At 36.9% G+C, this 19,277-nt stretch overlaps 1 protein-coding gene across 4 annotated transcripts in view; it reads right to left on the bottom strand.

The window, feature by feature from the left end:
* The window catches only part of GLRA2 (glycine receptor alpha 2), a 127,691-nt gene that overhangs the window by 67,664 nt on the left and 40,750 nt on the right, over window positions 1-19,277 (bottom strand). For all 4 annotated transcript variants that reach the window (XM_061364467.1, XM_061364468.1, XM_061364469.1 and 1 more), the window contains 2 exons: window positions 17,941-18,078; window positions 15,079-15,293 (listed from right to left, as the gene is read on the bottom strand). In XM_061364467.1, coding sequence (XP_061220451.1) covers window positions 15,079-15,293; window positions 17,941-18,078 — 353 coding nt within the window. The remainder of the gene's footprint in view (window positions 1-15,078; window positions 15,294-17,940; window positions 18,079-19,277) is intronic.

Below are 19,277 nucleotides of genomic sequence, written 5' to 3'. Positions count from 1 at the left end.
TGCTTGTTCCATGCACATGAGAGATTCACGTATCAGATAATACTGCAGAATTTATATAGGAAAGCTCAGCTTTTTATTTTCTGCAAGGTTTCAGAATCTCCCTGTGTACCCTCAAATGCTCTATATTAGACTCTAAGACACACTTGTAACCTTGTTCATGCACTGAACTCTTAATGCATTTGCCCAAAATATAGCAAATAAAATGCGACCCCAGTGAATAAGAAGCTTTGACATTATATATTAGACTGAAGCACTGGTCTTCTGCACAGATAAAGAGACATCTCCTATGTCAGAGAGTGGCGTGTGCCTTGCATTTACTTTTCAAACACACATAATCATAATGACATCCACAAAGGCCTAAAAATCCACTATATGAATAAACACAACCCAGAGCTCTCATAGAGTAAGAAGCATTATATAAATGCTCTCTGCACAGAAGACCTGTGCATAAATGGAAAAACACCACTGGTATATCACTCAAAATAATGTAAGAACAGTATTGGCTTCAGTCGGTATGCAATGTGATCATTTTATACTCAAGAGGATTCGATAAGATTGGTTGATGACAATCCATTCTTGAAATGCTTAAGTAATGTTTATCCAGAAATGCTTGCATTGGAGAAATGACTAATAGAAGTCCTTTTCTCTGATTTCCTCCTAGAATGTACAAAGTGGTGTGACAGTTTATGCTGAGAATTGATATTTTTAATCTACTGTGAAGTTACATATCTACTGCTTCAATTATTTCTACTTTGTATGTATTCAATTTTCTAATTTACAGCTCCAAGAGTTAAACCGAGTACTTGTGATTCTGCAGTTCTTTGCCTGGTTCTGCAGACTGAATTATGCCCATACAGGGCCTTGGAGTCACCTCCTGTAACCTGTTTGCCTTAAAGATTAACAAATGTGTAACAGACTATAATGAAACAAGCATTTGGATACCACCTCATCCCCAATTCATTCACTCTAATCCATGTCAGCACTGCAATGAAAAAGAATGGAAAGAAAACAATTACTTTCTTTTCTTAATACCACAGGTTTGACCCTAATCACACACAAACAGTAGACGTAGGTAAGAAGATTCTCATATAGCTGCTTGTCTGGAAAAAAAAACCAGAGCTTAATGTTTTGAATATTTCTGTATTATGTGACACATTTTACTACTTTTCACACTGTGTGTTTGGGATTGGATTTACCTCCCAACACTTCAGACATCTGACTTTCAGACTGGTCACCTTGTTGGCAAGCAATTTCTCTGACCTACCTTGCATACCTGTCTGAGTGTCAGAAGAATCTGGCAGTGGAAGTGCTTCCTTTTCTCTCTTGAATAGAAAGGCAGTCTAAAACAATTTTCAGTCACATTAGTTTTGACAGTTGTATCTCACTGGAAGTTTACAATACCAGTATTTACTTTCTGATTTAAAATCTGTTGTGAAATACAGATGCGTCTATTAAAGTAGCCATCATTAGTCTAAGTGTAAAGAATTACTCCGGCTTTTTCCAGGAAGCTTCAAAAAGGCAGATGCAACTGAAACATGATTTTTTTTTCCATTATATGCTATTTTACTCTTTCCTCAATCTGTTATTACAAGCCACAGCTGAAAAATAATCCTTTATTCATATTCTTCAGAGACAGCTACATATGAATATTTTTTAGTGCATGTATATCACTAGTTGATTTAAAGCTCTAACTATTAAGGGGCTTGTTACTTATTTCCTCTTCTCTTCACCCTGTTCCATATGTTAAGCAATATTTTCTTTTTCCTGTGCATTTTTTGTCTTACATAGATGGAAAAGTAACTCTTTACATGGTTTAGTGCAAGATGTCCCTGCCCTTGGCAGGGGGGTTGGAACTAGATGATCTTAAGGTCCTTTCCAACCGTAACTATTCTATGATTCTGTATGATTCTATGATGACCACAGCTCTTCAAATCCAAAAGAAAATCTACATTTTAAAACTTTTACTATTGTCTTTATTCACTTTAATTGATACTAGAAATTATTATCTACCTAGTTTTGCTTATGAAGATCTTTTTCTCCTCCCAGGCTAATGTTTTCAGTGGAACTCTTATTATCTCATAATTAATGAAATTCATAAACTTTCCTTTTATGTGTCGCATCTTAATCCACGTTGATCCTATCTGGTGCTACAAAAACTTGACTTCTTAGAAATTCTTACTTTACCTCACTGCTACAACCCAAACCATCAGTTATTTGTCCGGCTGAGGACCTGAGAGACTCTCATACAATCACACCTCTCCCAGGTGCCATAGGCTCTATCTCTCTTTAACTGGCTAAATGGGCATAAACCACCATTTTTCATGATACAGACTGAAACTCCTTGGAAATTATTACTCAGTTTAATCTGACTTTTCCATTTTGATTTAAATTTAGGTTTCAGCATAATTTCTTATCCACAAACGGCAAGAAAAGTCACAAAAAATGTCACAGTGCTCCTTTTTGTCCCTATTTACACTCTGATGCTGCTTCAGCTACAGCTTTCTCTAGAAGTGTTCTCCCTCTCAGAATTAACCGTTTACAATCGGTTGGGTTTTCATAAAGCAATAACTTCTCCTGGCTTACATGGCACAAGCACAGGCTTTCACAAATGTCTTCTTATTTATTAGCACTAAGTATGTTATAACCATACAAGAGTTAAAGATTTTAATAACTGCAATTCTACAACCATTGAACTGTCCGGATCTGGTTTTTGAATACCTTTTATAGCATGACAAAAGCAGAAATAGGCATTATTATTGTAAGAGAGCTAAAAAGAAAATACTTAAAAAAACAAGTAAAACCAGAGGAACATGAGCACCAAACAGTAAAAACAGAATGTCCTGGAAAAATGTAAAAAAATATTAGAAGAAATTAAGAGTGGTAGAATTATAAACAATGACAAGAACAGTGTAATTAGGATTGCTAGGCACTTCCAAGCTAAATGCTTGTGAAAAGAGCCCCATCTTGCTGGAGACAAGGAGGGGCCCACATCTGTAGACAGCATGGCTATACTGCGCACCATGAACGGTGCTGAAAGGGACTGATAATGGACCATCAGCTATACAAAGGTGTGGGGAAAAGTTGAATATGACTATTGAGTCTATAAACAGAACACAGGAGGAGGAAGAGATGGTAGAAGAGCTGCAGATGCTATATTAAATAAAAAATAAAAATTGTACTGGGACAGTGAGGAAGACAATACAGGATTGAAGTCTGAAGAAGATATCATATGAGTGAGAGATAAAAGAAGCTCGATTTGTTTAGTTTGCTAAAAAAGAGATCAAAAGGTTGCTCAATTTCATCATAGGAAGTCTTGAATGAGAAAACAGTCTGGAAAGTATCTATAGACCGGACAAGAAATACGTAGCAAGAAACACGGGCTGGAGGGCAAAGCCACAGAATCCCCAGTGTGTTACAGAACACAACTGTAATAACAGTTGGATGCAAAAATAACAGTGTTATTCTGGAAGGCCACATTGTCACTTCTGGACAGAAAAGATCTATGATTTCTAGAAGTTACTAAGCCACATCAGAATAAAACCATCTCCAATGACTTGAAGATTCATATGTTGGCTACAAACAGCATAGCTGAAGCTCACTGTGAAGTAGTTTGGTTTTATTCTCTTCCTGTCAGTGTTTCAGTCACAATCTTGTGACTGTAGTAAGGTTTTAATTATAGCAACTTTTCTCTGAACTCTTGATATTATTTAAAGTTGAAAAGTGCCTACCCGTATCTCAGTAAATGTTAGATCTGAGTGGGATGTGTTTTTTCCCTACCCTGGGGATTTTTGACATTTCAGAAATGTCTTCTAAATTAGAATAAAATAGAAAATGTAAAAAAAAAAAAAAGTCACAAATGGTAAATTAAATATTTTTAAATCATGTCAGTTGAACTGTTTTCATCACTTCTATTCTCACATCAAGCTTTTCAGATATTTTTAGACTGATTAATTTTTGATTTCCAAATAACAAAGCGGTTTCAAAAATAATTAAAAAAAATGTCTTGGAGAAATCAGACAGTGCTTTTTGGAAGTCAAGAGGAACAGTTTAGGAAATTTTTCCAATAAATGAGAACCGTATTCTAAGTATCCTTTAGATAGCTTCAAAAAAGGGTCTTTTTTGTTTTGCAAAACACAGTCCCTCAGAAAAATTTCCTGACTTCATCCAAAATATATATCACTACTGGAACACATATCTAATACAATGTGTGCTACAAAGACAAAGAGGAATTAGGAAAAACTGTTTATTTGATTTTAGCTGAAAATAGCAGAATTTGTTCTAGCTTAAAATTTTCGTTGTCTCTTGAGGATGGTTTTCAGTCGTCTTTCTTAACAACATCTCAAAAAAGTATGAATTAAAAAAAAAAGAAATCATAATGATGACAATGTAAGCATTAGCAAGGATTTATTTTAAAAGTCTTTCACAGATGGCAGAGGAACTGGGTAAGATGTTTTTGAACTCTGCTGTGGTCAACAGCTGCTTTTGAGGATGCTTTTCCTTAACTAAGAGGGACGTACATCTGGAGGAAGTAAGCCTAACTGCGGAAATCAGGAATAAAACTGGGCAGATGAACTTGCCATGAAGTGCAGTGCCCATATTCAGGTAAGCCACAGTGGTTTAATTAGATATGTCTTTCAATTTGGGAAAAGCTTCTTCTGAAACCTCATTAATGCAAAAAGCTAATCACCTCTTATAGACACTGTTACTGACAGAGTTTTAACCTAAAACAATTCACCATGAAATCATTACCCAAGCTACAAATCTTGCCTGGAAGCATGTACAATATGCACTATTTTGACTTGCTGCAAAACATCTGTCTCCTGTTCCAGTTAACGTAGAAAAAGATAAGAAGTTACATCTATACAACATAAGGTGGTTGGCACATAACACTTCTGGAGTGAACAATACAGTGTTTGTCCCCATTCTAAGAAGGGATATGGAAATTGTTAAAAAAGAAAATCAAATTCGCATTTTTTATTTATCAAAAAGACAATAGTACCCAGTTAAAATCAACGCTACACCATTACTAAAGAATGGCAAATGAATTAACTTCAGAGAGAATAATTGACCAATTACAAGAACAGCTATGTCTTATTCCTCCTACTCACTAGATGGGACAAATAGAGAAAACAAGGCAAAAATAAGGACACCACATTGCTTGCTAGAGTAGTATTTTAGCCATTCTGAAATACATAAAAGCAAGGGGAGTGTCACATCCAAATATAGATATATGCAGAACTATGTTGTTCTGCACTGTTGTCTTCATGGCATAACCCCATCATCCTTAACTTTGGGGAGCCTTGGTAAAAAGTAAGAGCAGTGCTAAAGCCTGAGTATCTAAATGCTTTAATTCACAGCATATCCAGTCACTGGATTTTGTTTTCATTCCTAGCGGATTCTCTTTCTGCTAGAAGGCTCAGGAGACAGCAAAATGCAGCCAACAACCTCATAAAATAGATCCTGTCAGACAACTACAGCTTCCTTAAAAAAACAAGTGAGCAGTTTGATTTATTTTTAATGAGAAAAAGCAACAGAACACCGTCTAACTCCAAGAGTTTTCATTATAATTCTGACATTTGGACTGTTTCACTTTTTTAACTTTTCATTTTTCCTCTGTCAGTTTGATGCAAATTTAAACTGGGTTTAAGTCAGTTGATGAGCAGACCACACTCAAGCTCAGAGTGGTGAAATCCAGGAAGGTGGTACTCTCATTGCTATTTGTGACTATCTACGTGGTTCCTTGGAAAATTAAGAGATCCTTTTAAGCTGATCGTGCCTTATACAGGGATGGGCATCAGCGTCCCCTGACCACAGATAAATTTTTAAAGTAGCTTTATTCATCATATTTTAGTACAAACCTATCAACAAGAGTGTTTTGATGGCTATTATGCACAAAAAGGGAAATCTCCTTTGCAGAAAAGAAACAAAAAATGCAATAATTTATATTGATAAAATACTTTTAAACTAACGTTTATACATTAATACTATGAACCATTCCGTGAATACATGTACTAAGGAGCATTTGTTACGGGTTCTTCCTTTTTTCTAACTTATGTTTTCTGCTGTGATTTAGTCACTTACATTTCTCTCCTGACATACTGAGAGCTCTGGTGCAATTCTCCAGAGCCTGAACCTTTCGTAGAATAAGGCAAGACAGCACACTATGTCTGTTTCTCACAGGCAGGGAAGCCTAGCACCAGAGAGAAGCTGCTGAGGATCAAAGCTCTTTGTTTTCATGTTCCCTTCTCTTTAAGACAAGATATCTCAATTAACTCCAAGATTCTGTGAAGAAGAAATGATGAGGAGAAGAGACTACTTCATCAGGTTTTTAAACCTTACTACTAGAATCTGTGAATAATGAGGCACTCTAGAGCGCATTACTATACATTCCCATGTCTTAAAACCAAATTATATTGTTTTGTTGCCAAAGCCTAATTCAGAATTGGTTTTCTTCCAAAGCTGATTTTACTGCAACAAGGAATAGTGCACCTCACTACTGGCAAATTAAAGTCATAGAATTGTATTTGTCCCTGGAGATGTTCAAAAACCATGTGGATGAGGTCTCCAGTGGTATGGTTTAGTGGTAGTCTTGACAGTCCTGGGGTAATGGTTGGGTTTGATCTTAAAGGTCTTTTCCAACGTAGTTGATTGTATGATTCTATAGAATCATAGTTTGGATTGGAAGGGGCCTTCAAAGGTTACCTGATCCAACCCTCCTGCAATAAGCAGGGACGTTTTCAACTAGACCGGGTTGCCCAGAACCACTTCATAGTCATATCATAACACAGATATATGTAAAAACAAGATACTGAGTAATTTGATTCTTCCTCCTGCAGAAGTTTGATGCTTTCATGAAAAAAAGAAAATTGCCTCTCTCTGTTTTCTTTCTGAGGTAGTGGGAGACAAGAGGAATGTATTAATAGTTCTAGGCATCAGTATCGATGGTATTTTTGCCACAGAAATGTTTCCGAAATAAAAAACCAAAACCAAAACCAAAGACCTGTTATTCAAGCAATGGTATTCAAGCAGTTGGGCTGTAACCCAAAGACAACTTTTGGGGAATAAGAGGTTGACGGCTCAGCTGTTTTAACAGCCATGTGCAGTGTGCACTGATGTTCAGACAGGAAGGTGACAGCCTTAAGGTACACTTCAAATTAAAGTGTATTTTCCCAGACTTCAGGGGGTCCCATCAACATTTTTTTCAGATGAAATATTAACAAAGGATATTCATAAGTAGTACTGCTAGATGATCTAATAGAGTCAAGGCTTGCAATTACTTGAAATGAATGAGCCACAACAGCGTATGTTGTTGCTTCAGAGTGGGTTTGGAGTACTTATGTGTGTGAAAGAACGTCAGGGAGTATTCCTCAAAGAGCTGCTAAAAGCTGCCAGAAGGTCCTGGAGGGTGCAACAACAGAGCCAGAGAGCCCCAGCACCATGCCAGGGTTATGAAACAGCCACCAGACCGGTGAGCACAATGACTTCAACTCTTCTCTGATGCTTGAAATAAGCTCCTCTGAATGCCAGCCCTCCCAGATGACTGCATTATAAAACCTGCTGAGGAAGCGCCAGGAGTACTCAAACTACATCCCAAAGGTATTCAGACACATTTTATTGTGTATTTTTAGCTGTCACGCATGGCAGCAACCACTGTTTTTGTACTACAGTAAATACCACTGTCTTCCTATACAGAAAAGCAAACTAAAGTTTAGCTTAGTACAGCGGAAAAAGTGACTGATTTACTCAGTCTTTTATTTTTTTACTTTCATAGAGTACAACCTGCTATAGATGTATTAGTTTTTATCAGACAACATACCAGTCAGTTAGCTTTGCACAGGATGAAGGGCAGCAAGTATTTCACTAGAATCTATACATAACCACTGTAAGACACAAAGATTCACCACATCTATGGCCAAGTTAGACAGACTCATGTGGCCATTTCTAGCAACAGAAGTATGTGATCTGTGTAACACCTATGTCATTCTTCGTCCTGCTTTTCTCACAATAAGTGTAGAACCTGCTGTATTTTTTCTTCCTACCTGTGCAGCAGACACAAACCTTAGGTTTTATAAAATCAGAAATGGTTGTGGAATGGGAGAAAAAAATAATCTTCCTATAATGGATGCATGATCACAGCATATATAACTGTGCTGAAGCTTGTCCAACATTGCTTTAATTAAGATACTGCTCCCATTGAAGCTGTAACTTCATAGGCTATTTGTTTGTCAAACTAGATCTTAAAGGTGCAAGACTTACAAGAAGGGAAGGTGTCTTTACAAGACAAGCTGATGTATGTGGTGGCAGCAGAGAAGTTTCTGGGCAACACAGACTCTTTTCATTAGGGCTAAGTACATATTTTCAAGCTGGTATTAGCATGGCCACAGCTACTAATACTTGAAGTGGCTAGAAAGTTCTCTGTGTTACGTCAGGTATCATCCAATACATGTAACACACTTTTCAACCAACCTCTTGCCCTCGAGCACAAGTACATTAACATTTACCTCAAAACCATACATGACAAAACATATGTAAAGGGGGAAGAAGTAAGAATAAAGGAATATGAAAAAGCTGTAGAGCATAATAACCAAACTCCTTTTTGAGCTAGAATTTATGAGGTGTTTATAAGGAGCTTGACAGTAATTCATCTGCTAATATTTTGTAGGACAGATTATTTTACACACAGAACTATATTTAGTCATGATCATTTTGTGCTCAAGTAACTGCTTCAATAAGTTGCAATAAGGCAAACACATGCTCACTTACTTATAAACTTTGTTTTATTTTGGAACTTTTTTTGTTGAAAAATAGGTTCAGTCTATGTGATGTCTTTTGTTATGTAATGTAGAAGAGATCTTTGTATCCAGATTCAAATACTGTATATAAAACAATGGATATTGAAAACATTGTCTGAATATAAGATTTAGTTGTGCCTACCTTAACCAAGCTCAAAAAAAAAAGAAAAAAAAAGGGCTAAAGCAGGTCTCATGATATCTTAATATAAGTAAAAGAAGGAATATATGTTAAAACTGTAATGGGGAGGGAAAACAAACTGTAATGGGGAGGGAAAAGAAAACATTTCCATGTAGGCACATGATCAAAGAGCACATCTTCATGGTTACCTGACAGCACAGCCTGACTTGCCAAGTGTTTGGACAGCATGCCCACTTTTATAAGGGTCAAGAAAACTGACAACCACTAGGATGTGGTTTTTTTTAATCCACTCAAGGCCCCTGAATGTTTTTTTGTAAAGTGGAAATTTGTTTGCAGTTCCTTTATAAGAATACATAAATATGTGCAAGCATATTAGATATCAAAGTAATGTTTTAGGACCATCACGTCTCCAACAGGAATTTGTAAGCATCTAATAAAAATAGGGTTAGCTTAATTATTTCCGGCAGTGTATGATGTGCGCAGATACCCACATAATCCAAGTTCCAATTAACATATCTCGTGATCACTGAATTACTCCTATATTTCCTTTTGAGATCCTGAGACTAGAGTAAAAGTAATTTGTCAAGAAGTTGCTTCCATTCCAAGCTACTTCAATTACTGCTTTTTTACCATAATGATGCACGAAAACGTATTGTCTCAGTGTTGGTTGTTTTTTTTTTTCATGAAAGAGTAAGCTATAACCTTAGGTTCTCTACTTACTATGAAAACAAATGAACAAAGAATATAATTTCTGCTAACAGCATCTATTCCTTTTTCTTTACTGTTATTCTTATTTCTTCCTTCAAAAAAAGTAATATTATGGCATCATTTTAACTTTAATTCAAAATACAAAATGTGATGTATTCTTGGAGCTTCTTTATTTCATAACTTTTGGCAGCCAAAAAAAGGAGAGGTTACTTTCTCAGACTGGTCTGCCAGAAGCCAAAGAATCTTGAAAAGTTTCCAAATACATTGGGGATAGCGAAAAACATGTAAAAGCAGTCATTTACTGCCAAAGGGCATAGACTTCATTGACTTTGTTTTTGCACGTCTCTGCACCTTTTAGAATAAAATGCTTTTATTGCATTTGGTAATGCATTTAGTGATCCAAAGCCAAATGAAGTGAATGGAAGGACTCCCAGATGTTTCAGTGAGCTCTGAATGAGACTTTTTTTTTTCTGCAGAGATTGTTCCCCAGGGAAGAAACATGCATTCATCAAGCACTGTGCATTAAAGTAACACTATATGAATGCTATGCAACTCTGTAAAATGCAGTTGCTATCACTTACTTGACTTAAAATGTCCTCAAATGTTTTGCATTATGGCATTAGAAGTAATTCATTTTCTTGGATTGTTGTTGCTAAGGTTTGGTTTATATAAGTGTTTTAAGAAGTATGCAATCTGAAAAATACCCAATTAGCAGCACAATAGAGAACTCATTATTCTTTCAAATGCCTCATTTGAAAGTGCTTGAAAACTTTTGATTCTGTTGATTCAACAGAAGGGAAGCTGTAAAAAAATAAATAGAATAACAAGAGAATGGTCATTCAGTTCTCTGAAGAATTCTTTTGTAACACTTCTCAACAGTTCTGCACTATTGCACATTGATATCCTTCCCTTTATTCCCCCAGCTTATATACAGCTGGGACTGTAAAATACATGAAGGCATATTCTATGTCTCCATGTCTCTCATGATGCTCAGACATGCCTTAATCCATATTTTGATGAATACATACTGCCATTTTTGTGCTGTGGGTCTGATACTTCCTGAAGGCGTTGGGTCTAAGTGTGTGGTGTGTTTTGCATGGGTGTATGGTAGGTAACATCAGATTCCTGGTTTGTGTGTCATAGTTTCTCTGCGTAAATGAAGTCCCACAAACGCTAGCTGCAAGCAGGCTCCCTGGTTCATACATAGAGCTCACACAGAAAGTTCAGGGTTTCACGAGGTTTTCAATGCAGATGTGTGGCCACACTGATGACCCAGCTGACAACCAGGATTTCTGCTCAGATGACTGATTGGCAAGAGCTTCTGGTGTAGCTGAGTGCACAAACATTTATCTAGCCAAAGACCCTAAGTGGAAAATGATAATAAAACCAGAGGAATCCAGACACAGAGTATTAGATGTGGGTAAGATGTACACACATGAATATGCGGGAAGGCGAACTGATCACAGGAACCCTGCTATTTTGGATCACCATTCCTGGGCATCCCAGCAATGGATTAGCTGAACTGCAGAGAAAGTATTCAAGCCCAGCTTTCTGGATGAGTTCCTCACCACCTCTGAACAGCCAGTAAGGTTAACTCTGGTTATAGGACCCCTCACTACGCTTCTGTAACAAACACAAAATAATTTCATCACTGTAACAGATTTTAACATCCTGGTGAGTATTGTTTTGGAGATACTCCCTATACAGAAAATCATTATTTCATCTCCATGAAGGAAGCAGGATGCAGTATTTCTCAGCTTATCTTAAAACTGTAGAGAACCTTTCTGCTTTCTGAAACAGGCACTACAGAACAGTATTAGCTTTTCTGGGATATAACCTCGTTCATGGTTTATTCTTACCTTTTGTAACAAAGAAATCAACTTTGTAGAAGAATAAGGAAAAAAAATGTTTATTTTTTTATCACTATGTTGCTTACATTGGAATTTAACCCTCTATTCTTATCCAGAATTTTAAAACACTCCAAAGATAATAGTTCTACAGAAATATTACAGAATTTACCAAAGAAATATCATACTTCATTTAGAAGAGGCTTTCTAGATATTTCCCTTATGTGCAACAAACATGAACCTCAGTTGGAATTAATTGCATTCTTTCCTTTCATTTTTTTTTTCTTTTTAGTAGTCTCAATCTTATGCTTAATTTTCAACACCAGAGTGCCTAATGTCATTATGAAATCTGTGTATAACAATGAATAGTGGTTATTAATACAGAAAAGAGCAATTCTAAGTGAACAGAACTCTGTCATGTAATCCTATGCCAGGGTTGAGAGCAATACGTATGTAATTACTCCTGGACAATAACACTTTAATCATTTATATAGTAACTTGGAAACAGACAAAATATCTGACTGGTAATCTTATCACAGTTCTTCTGTGCCTTTTTAAGGTTCCTTTTAAAGTAGTGAGTTTTAATGATTTGATTTGATTTTCTTTTAATTTTTTTTTTTTTTTTTTGTTTGTGTGGGTGTGTGGTAAAGAGCTGCTAAAATAGAGAAGAATGAAAAGCTCTTAGCATGTGGCAGTAAGAAACTGAAGGTAAAGTTAAGTTGTATAAATGTGTGCTCTTAAGAACAGGACAAGAAGAAAGATGGGGGAAAATAGAACTCTTATATTCAAATGTAGGTTGCTTTATTGCTTTCACAAAGCAAGGTTGCATCTTTTTTCAGTAGTCTTGCAAAAATAAACCCGTCATATCTTATTCTGTTAGAATTCATGCTTGCAGCAATTTTTAAATGGATGTTTTATCGACAGCCTAACTTCCTGTGTCATAGCAATATGTAGAAGGACTTAAAAACCACTACTTTTAAAGACATTTCGGGACTTGACAGTGATTTGATTCAGTTTTTATTTTTATTTCTAAATGCATTTCAGCTGGGCAGATTTTATTAAGAAATACAATTTTGGTAGTAAGTTACAGAAGAGGTTTTAAAATAGCTATGTGCCTGCAACAACAAAAAAACTTTCTGCTTTGTCTAAGGAATCAGGTACTGATGATGAGATGTGTTTGCACACAAAGCCTGTTTTGAAGCACTTTTATTTTGGTCAGTCCCATGTTTCTTTGGGCGCCTGGGTCATCCAAGGTGGGATTCAGAACCTTCAAAAGTCCCCATGCATGTTAGTTCACTTATATAGAGGATAAAACTATAAAGTACAGCTGAGCTGAGTTACACAATGAAATTGCAACAACCAGGTGTAGCCTGACAGATATAAGGTGTTGGGCTATCTGCTGAGGTACTTTCCCTTAGTGCTTATCTTCTGGCAAAAGAATACAATAAGAAAGGAGAAGATAGAGTAGGGTCAGAGCATCACTGCTCTCTGACAGCTGCTGTGATAAATGTATTTATTCCTGAGGCTAGAGGAGAAACTCTTCACTATTCAGATAGACACAATCAACATATTCTGGATATGACCATTTATTCTACTTTGCAAAAGCCCAGAAAATTATCCAGCAAATACTTTTCTGCTCAAACAAGGCAGAATACAAAAGGGAAAAACATTTCAGCTGGATCAAAGGCATATGACAAAAAGTATTTCTAAAGCATCAGCATTTTGGGCATGCTAACACTGCAGAGCTTCTTGGCAGGTTATGTTTGCCCAGTTGGAAATGTGGATGGAAATCTCCACTAACATGATTGTACCATCTCTAATTCCCAAGCCAGTTAATTTGGAAGAACTTGGAATATAACACATGGAGTCATGCAGTACCACCTAGACACAGTGTTCATTGACTTTAAATTTGCTATGTACAGAGCCTGTATGCTCCTTGCCAACATTATCTCTTTGTTGACTTTCTTTTCAGAGTGTTCACTTCGCAATATTGAAGTGGATATGAAGTTAATAGACAAAAGACTTTCAGTTTGCATGGAAAATTATGCATATCTCCAAGTGAACAAGTGAAGCTGAATCAACTGTTGTAGTCACCAGATTTTTAAGTGATATTTTCTCATTACCAACAAAAGATTAATGCAATCTGTGCAGTTTTTGAATTTGCCCTGTATATACATATGTGTGTATATATATATATATATATATATACACTCGAACAAATCACAGTATTTGGAGTATGACTAAATGTGATTCTGAGGGTAAAGTAGCACAAAATACAACATGCCTTTTTGGAATGGATCATGTTCTATACAAACACTCAAAAATCTGTGCTTTTCATTCCTGCTGTAATCCCCAACCATGTGATGCTGGACTTCTATAAAGAGAGACTATAACTCATGATTTTTTAGACTATTGCAAACTGACCTACCTTTGAGCTCTGTCCCTGAAAACTGTAAAACTTAGGCATGCACATGAAATTCTGCTGGGACTACTATCAGCAGAAGTATTCAGGCTGTGCCTATGCTGAAAAGAGCTGTCAGCCTGACTAAACACAATCCAGTTTGTAATCTGCAAAACCATCTACAGCATCTGTCCTGGATTAAAAAGAAATAACACAAAATTTTAGTGAGTGTATTTTTGTGCATAGAGAAGGTAAAGGTCTGCAGACAACTCTTGAATAAGAACATGGACAAATTCTGCCATGAAGCAAAGACATCAGCAGTTCCTCACTGAAAAGACTCTCCAGAGAAAACTTCTAGGTGTATACATGTGTTATATATGTATATGTCATCATCATCATCATCATCATCGTGGCTTGACTTCACAAATGAAGATTTGGGAAGGGCTTTACCCACGCTTACTACAAGCGTGCTGATGACTAAGAAGGCCAATGTGGGATAGGCAAATCCAGCTACAAAAAGCACAGCAGAAGGTCTCCTTGGGTGCTACAGGTGGGGCGCGATTCTTTCTGCATTGTCTTTTCTCCTCAAGACTAGTTCTTCGTGAGCTCTCAAAGGAGTCAACAGCATTATGTATGGTGTGCCTCCAAGTCTCCCGATTGGAGGCCAAGGTGGACCACTGATGGTAGTCAATATAGCCAAGGCTAAGGTATTGTTTCAGGTATGGTATGTATATGTATCTGTGTTATATATATACCTGGTTTTTATGTATATTTATATATACATTGAACTAAGTGCCACATCTAGAAACACCAAAATATCGTAGAGTCTAACAGTCTAGAAAACGCCAGAGTTTATAAAGTCCCCAGTCAGACAGAATGAAAGCACTTTCAGAAATCCAGTTAGGTACCTAAATACTTCAGAAAATCTGGCTTTGACATACTGAAAACTAAGTCTCAGAATTAGCAGAAACTCTAAAAATCCATATGGTTAAATCCTCTAGCTATCCCACAAACCACCAGAAACCTGCCTGAATCCAAATGCAAGAGTACTGCAAGTTTAACATCACATTGTTACCGCTTTCTCATGTATCCTTATCGGATGCAAATTTACAGAGATCTTTGAGAAACTTTAAGAGTAGTACAGATACTTCTTGTTAGTAACAAATTGGTGGTGTGAAAGTATTTCCTTACTTTTGGGAGGGAAGCTCTTGATCCTGAGCTTTGCGTGGTCATTGTCAAAACTGTAGTGATACCCAGTGCGACTCTAGCTGGAGCAGCATCCATGTTGATCCAGAAAGAAACCCAGGACAAAATGACAATCAGCAGGCTAGGAATGTACATCTGGATTAAATAGTATCCCATCTGACGCTCCAAATGAAACTTGACTTCAATGCATGTGAACTTTCCTAGAACATGAAATTACTTTCATAAATGCTTTTTGCACATTTTTATCTCATTTTTCAAACATAAGTCAGGTGCATGGCCTGTTTCCTAATCTAACAGTATAAGCAGGTCCTGATACACAAATGCAAGTCGGCTATTTGTTGCACACTAGCCTGGGGACACATGGGACCTTTGAGGTAGGCTGTACCCAGTTCTTCACATTAACTGAGAAAACAAATATTAGCACAGCAGTTTCACCTCCAGAATATATATATTCCAGAAAATGTAATGTTTTTTTGTTTCTTTTTCTCAGAATTCAGTGAGATTCTATTTTAGTCAAATATATTTAGTCCTAAAAGAAGACAGCATTTTCCTATTTTAATGACACAAGATTAAGAAAATGTATTTAAAAGAACAAATTAAAAACTGCTAGTCTTACAGCCCTATGATAGATCACACACCACCTCATTCTGGTCATGTTATTTGCCTGTATCTGTGGATAACATTTCGCAGTAGAATCAACTCAATGCCTACTTTGAATTTTGCCAAAAGTCTAACTTCAGGAACCGACAATAATCTCTTTGTGGGAGGGGAGTGATTCTTCAAACAGATAGTTGCTCCACAGGGGTAGCAGAGGATGGAAGTTTAGGACTGCCTGACAGCAGAGCTAGTTGTGCAGTGGGGGATGCATAGCCCTGAGATGCAACATCTACTGATGCAGTCACCATAACTTTTCTGCAAATTACTGTGGGGTAGGTATTGTGAAGGCTGTCATTTGAGGCAGACTACACCGAGTATGATGAAGACTGTAATTCCTGAAGTTTCATGCTTATGGTTTCAGAGAGCCTCTCTTGTCCTGGTTAGTCAAATGCATGAAGATGCCTTGTTCCTCATTCATCCTTTCAGGAGAAATGAGATAATTTTTTTCTCCTTTTTGTGATGTACACATATTTTTCTTCTAGTCTAGAATGCTGAATGGCAGGGTGTGAGTGTTGGCATAAAGGACAATGCAGAGGCTGCTTGACAAAGAGAGTAGGGGAGAAGAACTGAATAGTGCCTTCTGGCCGGACAGAAGCTCTGAAATGAGTGACTGGACCTGTGACCCTAAAGGCACACTCTGAGACATGGATAGTAACTGATCCTGACCCCCAGGGGGACTCCAGAGGAGAGAGGTAGCCATGGCATGAAAGAAGCCCAACCTGCTGAATGCTCTCCAGATTCCCAGGGCACAACCTGGACAGTGTAAGTAGGACAAAACTAAATAGTGCAGCTTTTATTCACATTTTAATTTCACACCAAATCTGAAGGAGCACACTACAGCGAAGGCAGAATGTGAGTGCCTCTAAGCAAAATTTTTTTTGCTTGAATACTGCTTGTCAGTTCCCCTTGTCAAACTACACACTTTCAACTTCTGATACCTACAAGTTTATTTTGTTTAATTACATATAATGGAAGCTTTTTTTTTATCCATTGTGGGGAACCTTCCTGGATATATAAGGAAGCTATTGCCTGTGAACTCTTCCCTTACTTTTTGTCCCTGAAAAGTAGTTAGAAAAGCAGATGAACTCAGTTATTCAGAGTTTGAGTCATACAGTGGGAAATAAATTATGTTTTATATATACCTATTGGAATTTACTCTTGATTATCCCCTTTAACTATGAGAAGTCACAGCAGTCCCCCTTTCCACAGGTCTTAGACTGTATAATTGTGAAGTTTTACTTCCTTGGCACTTTGGGCCCCCAAATGCAAAGCTGCATTTATAAAAATGAAAAACAGTACCTGTCTATTCATAAGAAATGAATGTGACTTTATTTTTTTGGCAGAGGCAGAACCTCTCATGCTGTATTATTTCAGTCAGCAAAACAAATGTATTTGATGCAACTGGATTCACTCTTATGCTCAAATCATGAAAAAGCTATTTTAGATGAGAGGGATTATATCTAATCCCAGCAAGCACCCAGCAAACTGTTCTGTAAGAGTTGTCCCCATTAAATAAACTCCAAGCAGCTAGATCAAAATTTTAGCGGAGTTCTCTCTGCTCTGTAGAGCGAAAGACAGAAAACACAGCATTTGAGACTTCAAAACAGCAAATAGGAGAAAAACATTGAAGTATTAAACAAACATTTAATTTCCCATGGCCTGTACAATATTCAGATCAGCAATGAAAGCATTTGTCCTTTCAAATGCTACATCTCATAAATTAGACCACACATAAAAGATGATGAAAATTTTATATTTTTCCTCACTGGCAATTTGATATGCTGTAGAAAAATATCAAGTTCAGAAAAATCAGTACTTTAAAAGTGATGAATCTGTATTTAAGAAAAGATTCACTTTGCTAAAAATGTTCCATTTTAAGGAAATCAAGACAACTAGATTTTTTATTAGTTTTTTAAGACCTTAAATTCCTTACTGTTTTTAAGAATATTAGCACGTGTATACTAAAATATCTTTAATGAAATTAAAGGAAATTTGGAAACAAAACCTTTTAAACACAAAACCAAAAGGGAGAATATTTCTCTTTTTTTCAGATATAAAAATCAGTGTGGCTTAAAAGATTTTTTATTTCAATTTTTTTTTTTGTTTTACTCCTTTTTCCTTTGCCAATTGACACAAGATACCATTAGGGCAATTGTAAAAAAAAAAAAAAAAAAAAGGTGTCATGCTTACCAGTGTTGTAATGTTTTGTGCAATAACCAAGTTCTTTATCTTCTTTCAAAATAAACTGTGGCAAGGTTAAACCTTCTGCAACTTGCACAGGTCCATCACTTAGCCACTCAAATATCAGATCATTCATAGTGTAGCCAACTACAATAAAGAAATTAGAGTTTGTTAGATGTTAGCTGACTGGAAGACATCAAAACCAAATATTATTATGTCCAAGAAGCGTGTGTTTTATTGCAATATGTGTTATATTTTTAAACTGTCAGGTTAAGAGCAGCATTACTGCTGTTACTTGCCAGTTACTATTACTGCACTATTACTCTATAGCAACAAGTAGCAGCATTCTGAAATACTGCCCTAGTTTGCCACTAAGAAATAATTTTGCTGGCCCATCAAAGATACCGTTTACAACTGAAATGACATTTCTCTGTGCTTATGTGTCAGCCTGCTTTATTTATTTGCTTTATTTTCATCATTCTTTGATGATGGAGTTGGTGTGCACCAACAAACCTAAGGTTTCTAAACTGCCTTTGCTAAAAAGAAAACGGCAGCTTTTGTAAACCTGTGAGCTTACCAGTGGGAGGCTTTGGTTCACACAAGAGTATTTTTGACTGCAATGGCTACATCTTTATGTGTAAATCAGGGCCTTGGACAACATGGTCTAGCATGAGGTGTCTCTGCCCATGGCAGGGGGGTTAGAAGTAGGTGATCTTAAGGTCCTTTCCAACCCTAACCATTCTATAAATCTATAATTCTCTGGGCACAAAGGCAGGTGGTAGCCCACAGCTAAAATCCATACAGCTAGACCTATTCTCCCCTCCCCACAAAACCCCAAGGTGGCCTGGCACCTACTGACTATTGGGAATGATTGCTATTGCATGCTGTTATCTGAGCCGCTCCTGGTTTTGTCTGATTGTTACCTGGTACAGGTTGGAATAGTACCACAGTTTGTGCTGACAGCTACATGGTACGAATGGGAGCATGCTAGTACCCAAGTCCGTGCCTTTGCCATGTTTAGCTTACCAGCATAAATATACTAATAAGGCTTCTGCTTTATTAGGTATGTTGCTTTCATTTTTCAAAAGACCATAGCACGTCTCAATCAGACATGTGTACTAATCCCTGGCTGTGTAGTAATTGCTTTTACTTTCTCAAGATGTAATAATTTCTCCTGCACAGTATTGTTGTGGTTATCGCTGGAAGTAAGGTGAAATGCCCAAGGAGGCAGAAAGGGAACAGGAACAGCACAGAGACAAGGGACCTGCATGACACATTCATGAACAGTTAAATCACTGTTCCTCCATGATTTTCCCTTACAAAATAGGAATATTGAGTTTCACCAC

The sequence above is a fragment of the Neopsephotus bourkii genome, unplaced genomic scaffold, assembly GCF_033783945.1.
Source record: "Neopsephotus bourkii isolate Nb327-2 ecotype Australia unplaced genomic scaffold, CSIRO-AGI_Nbou_v1 NB_1234, whole genome shotgun sequence".
Classification (NCBI taxonomy): Eukaryota; Metazoa; Chordata; class Aves; order Psittaciformes; family Psittacidae; genus Neopsephotus; species Neopsephotus bourkii.
The sequence above is the reverse complement of the archived record's forward strand: the minus strand, read 5'-3'. Positions and strand labels throughout refer to the sequence as shown.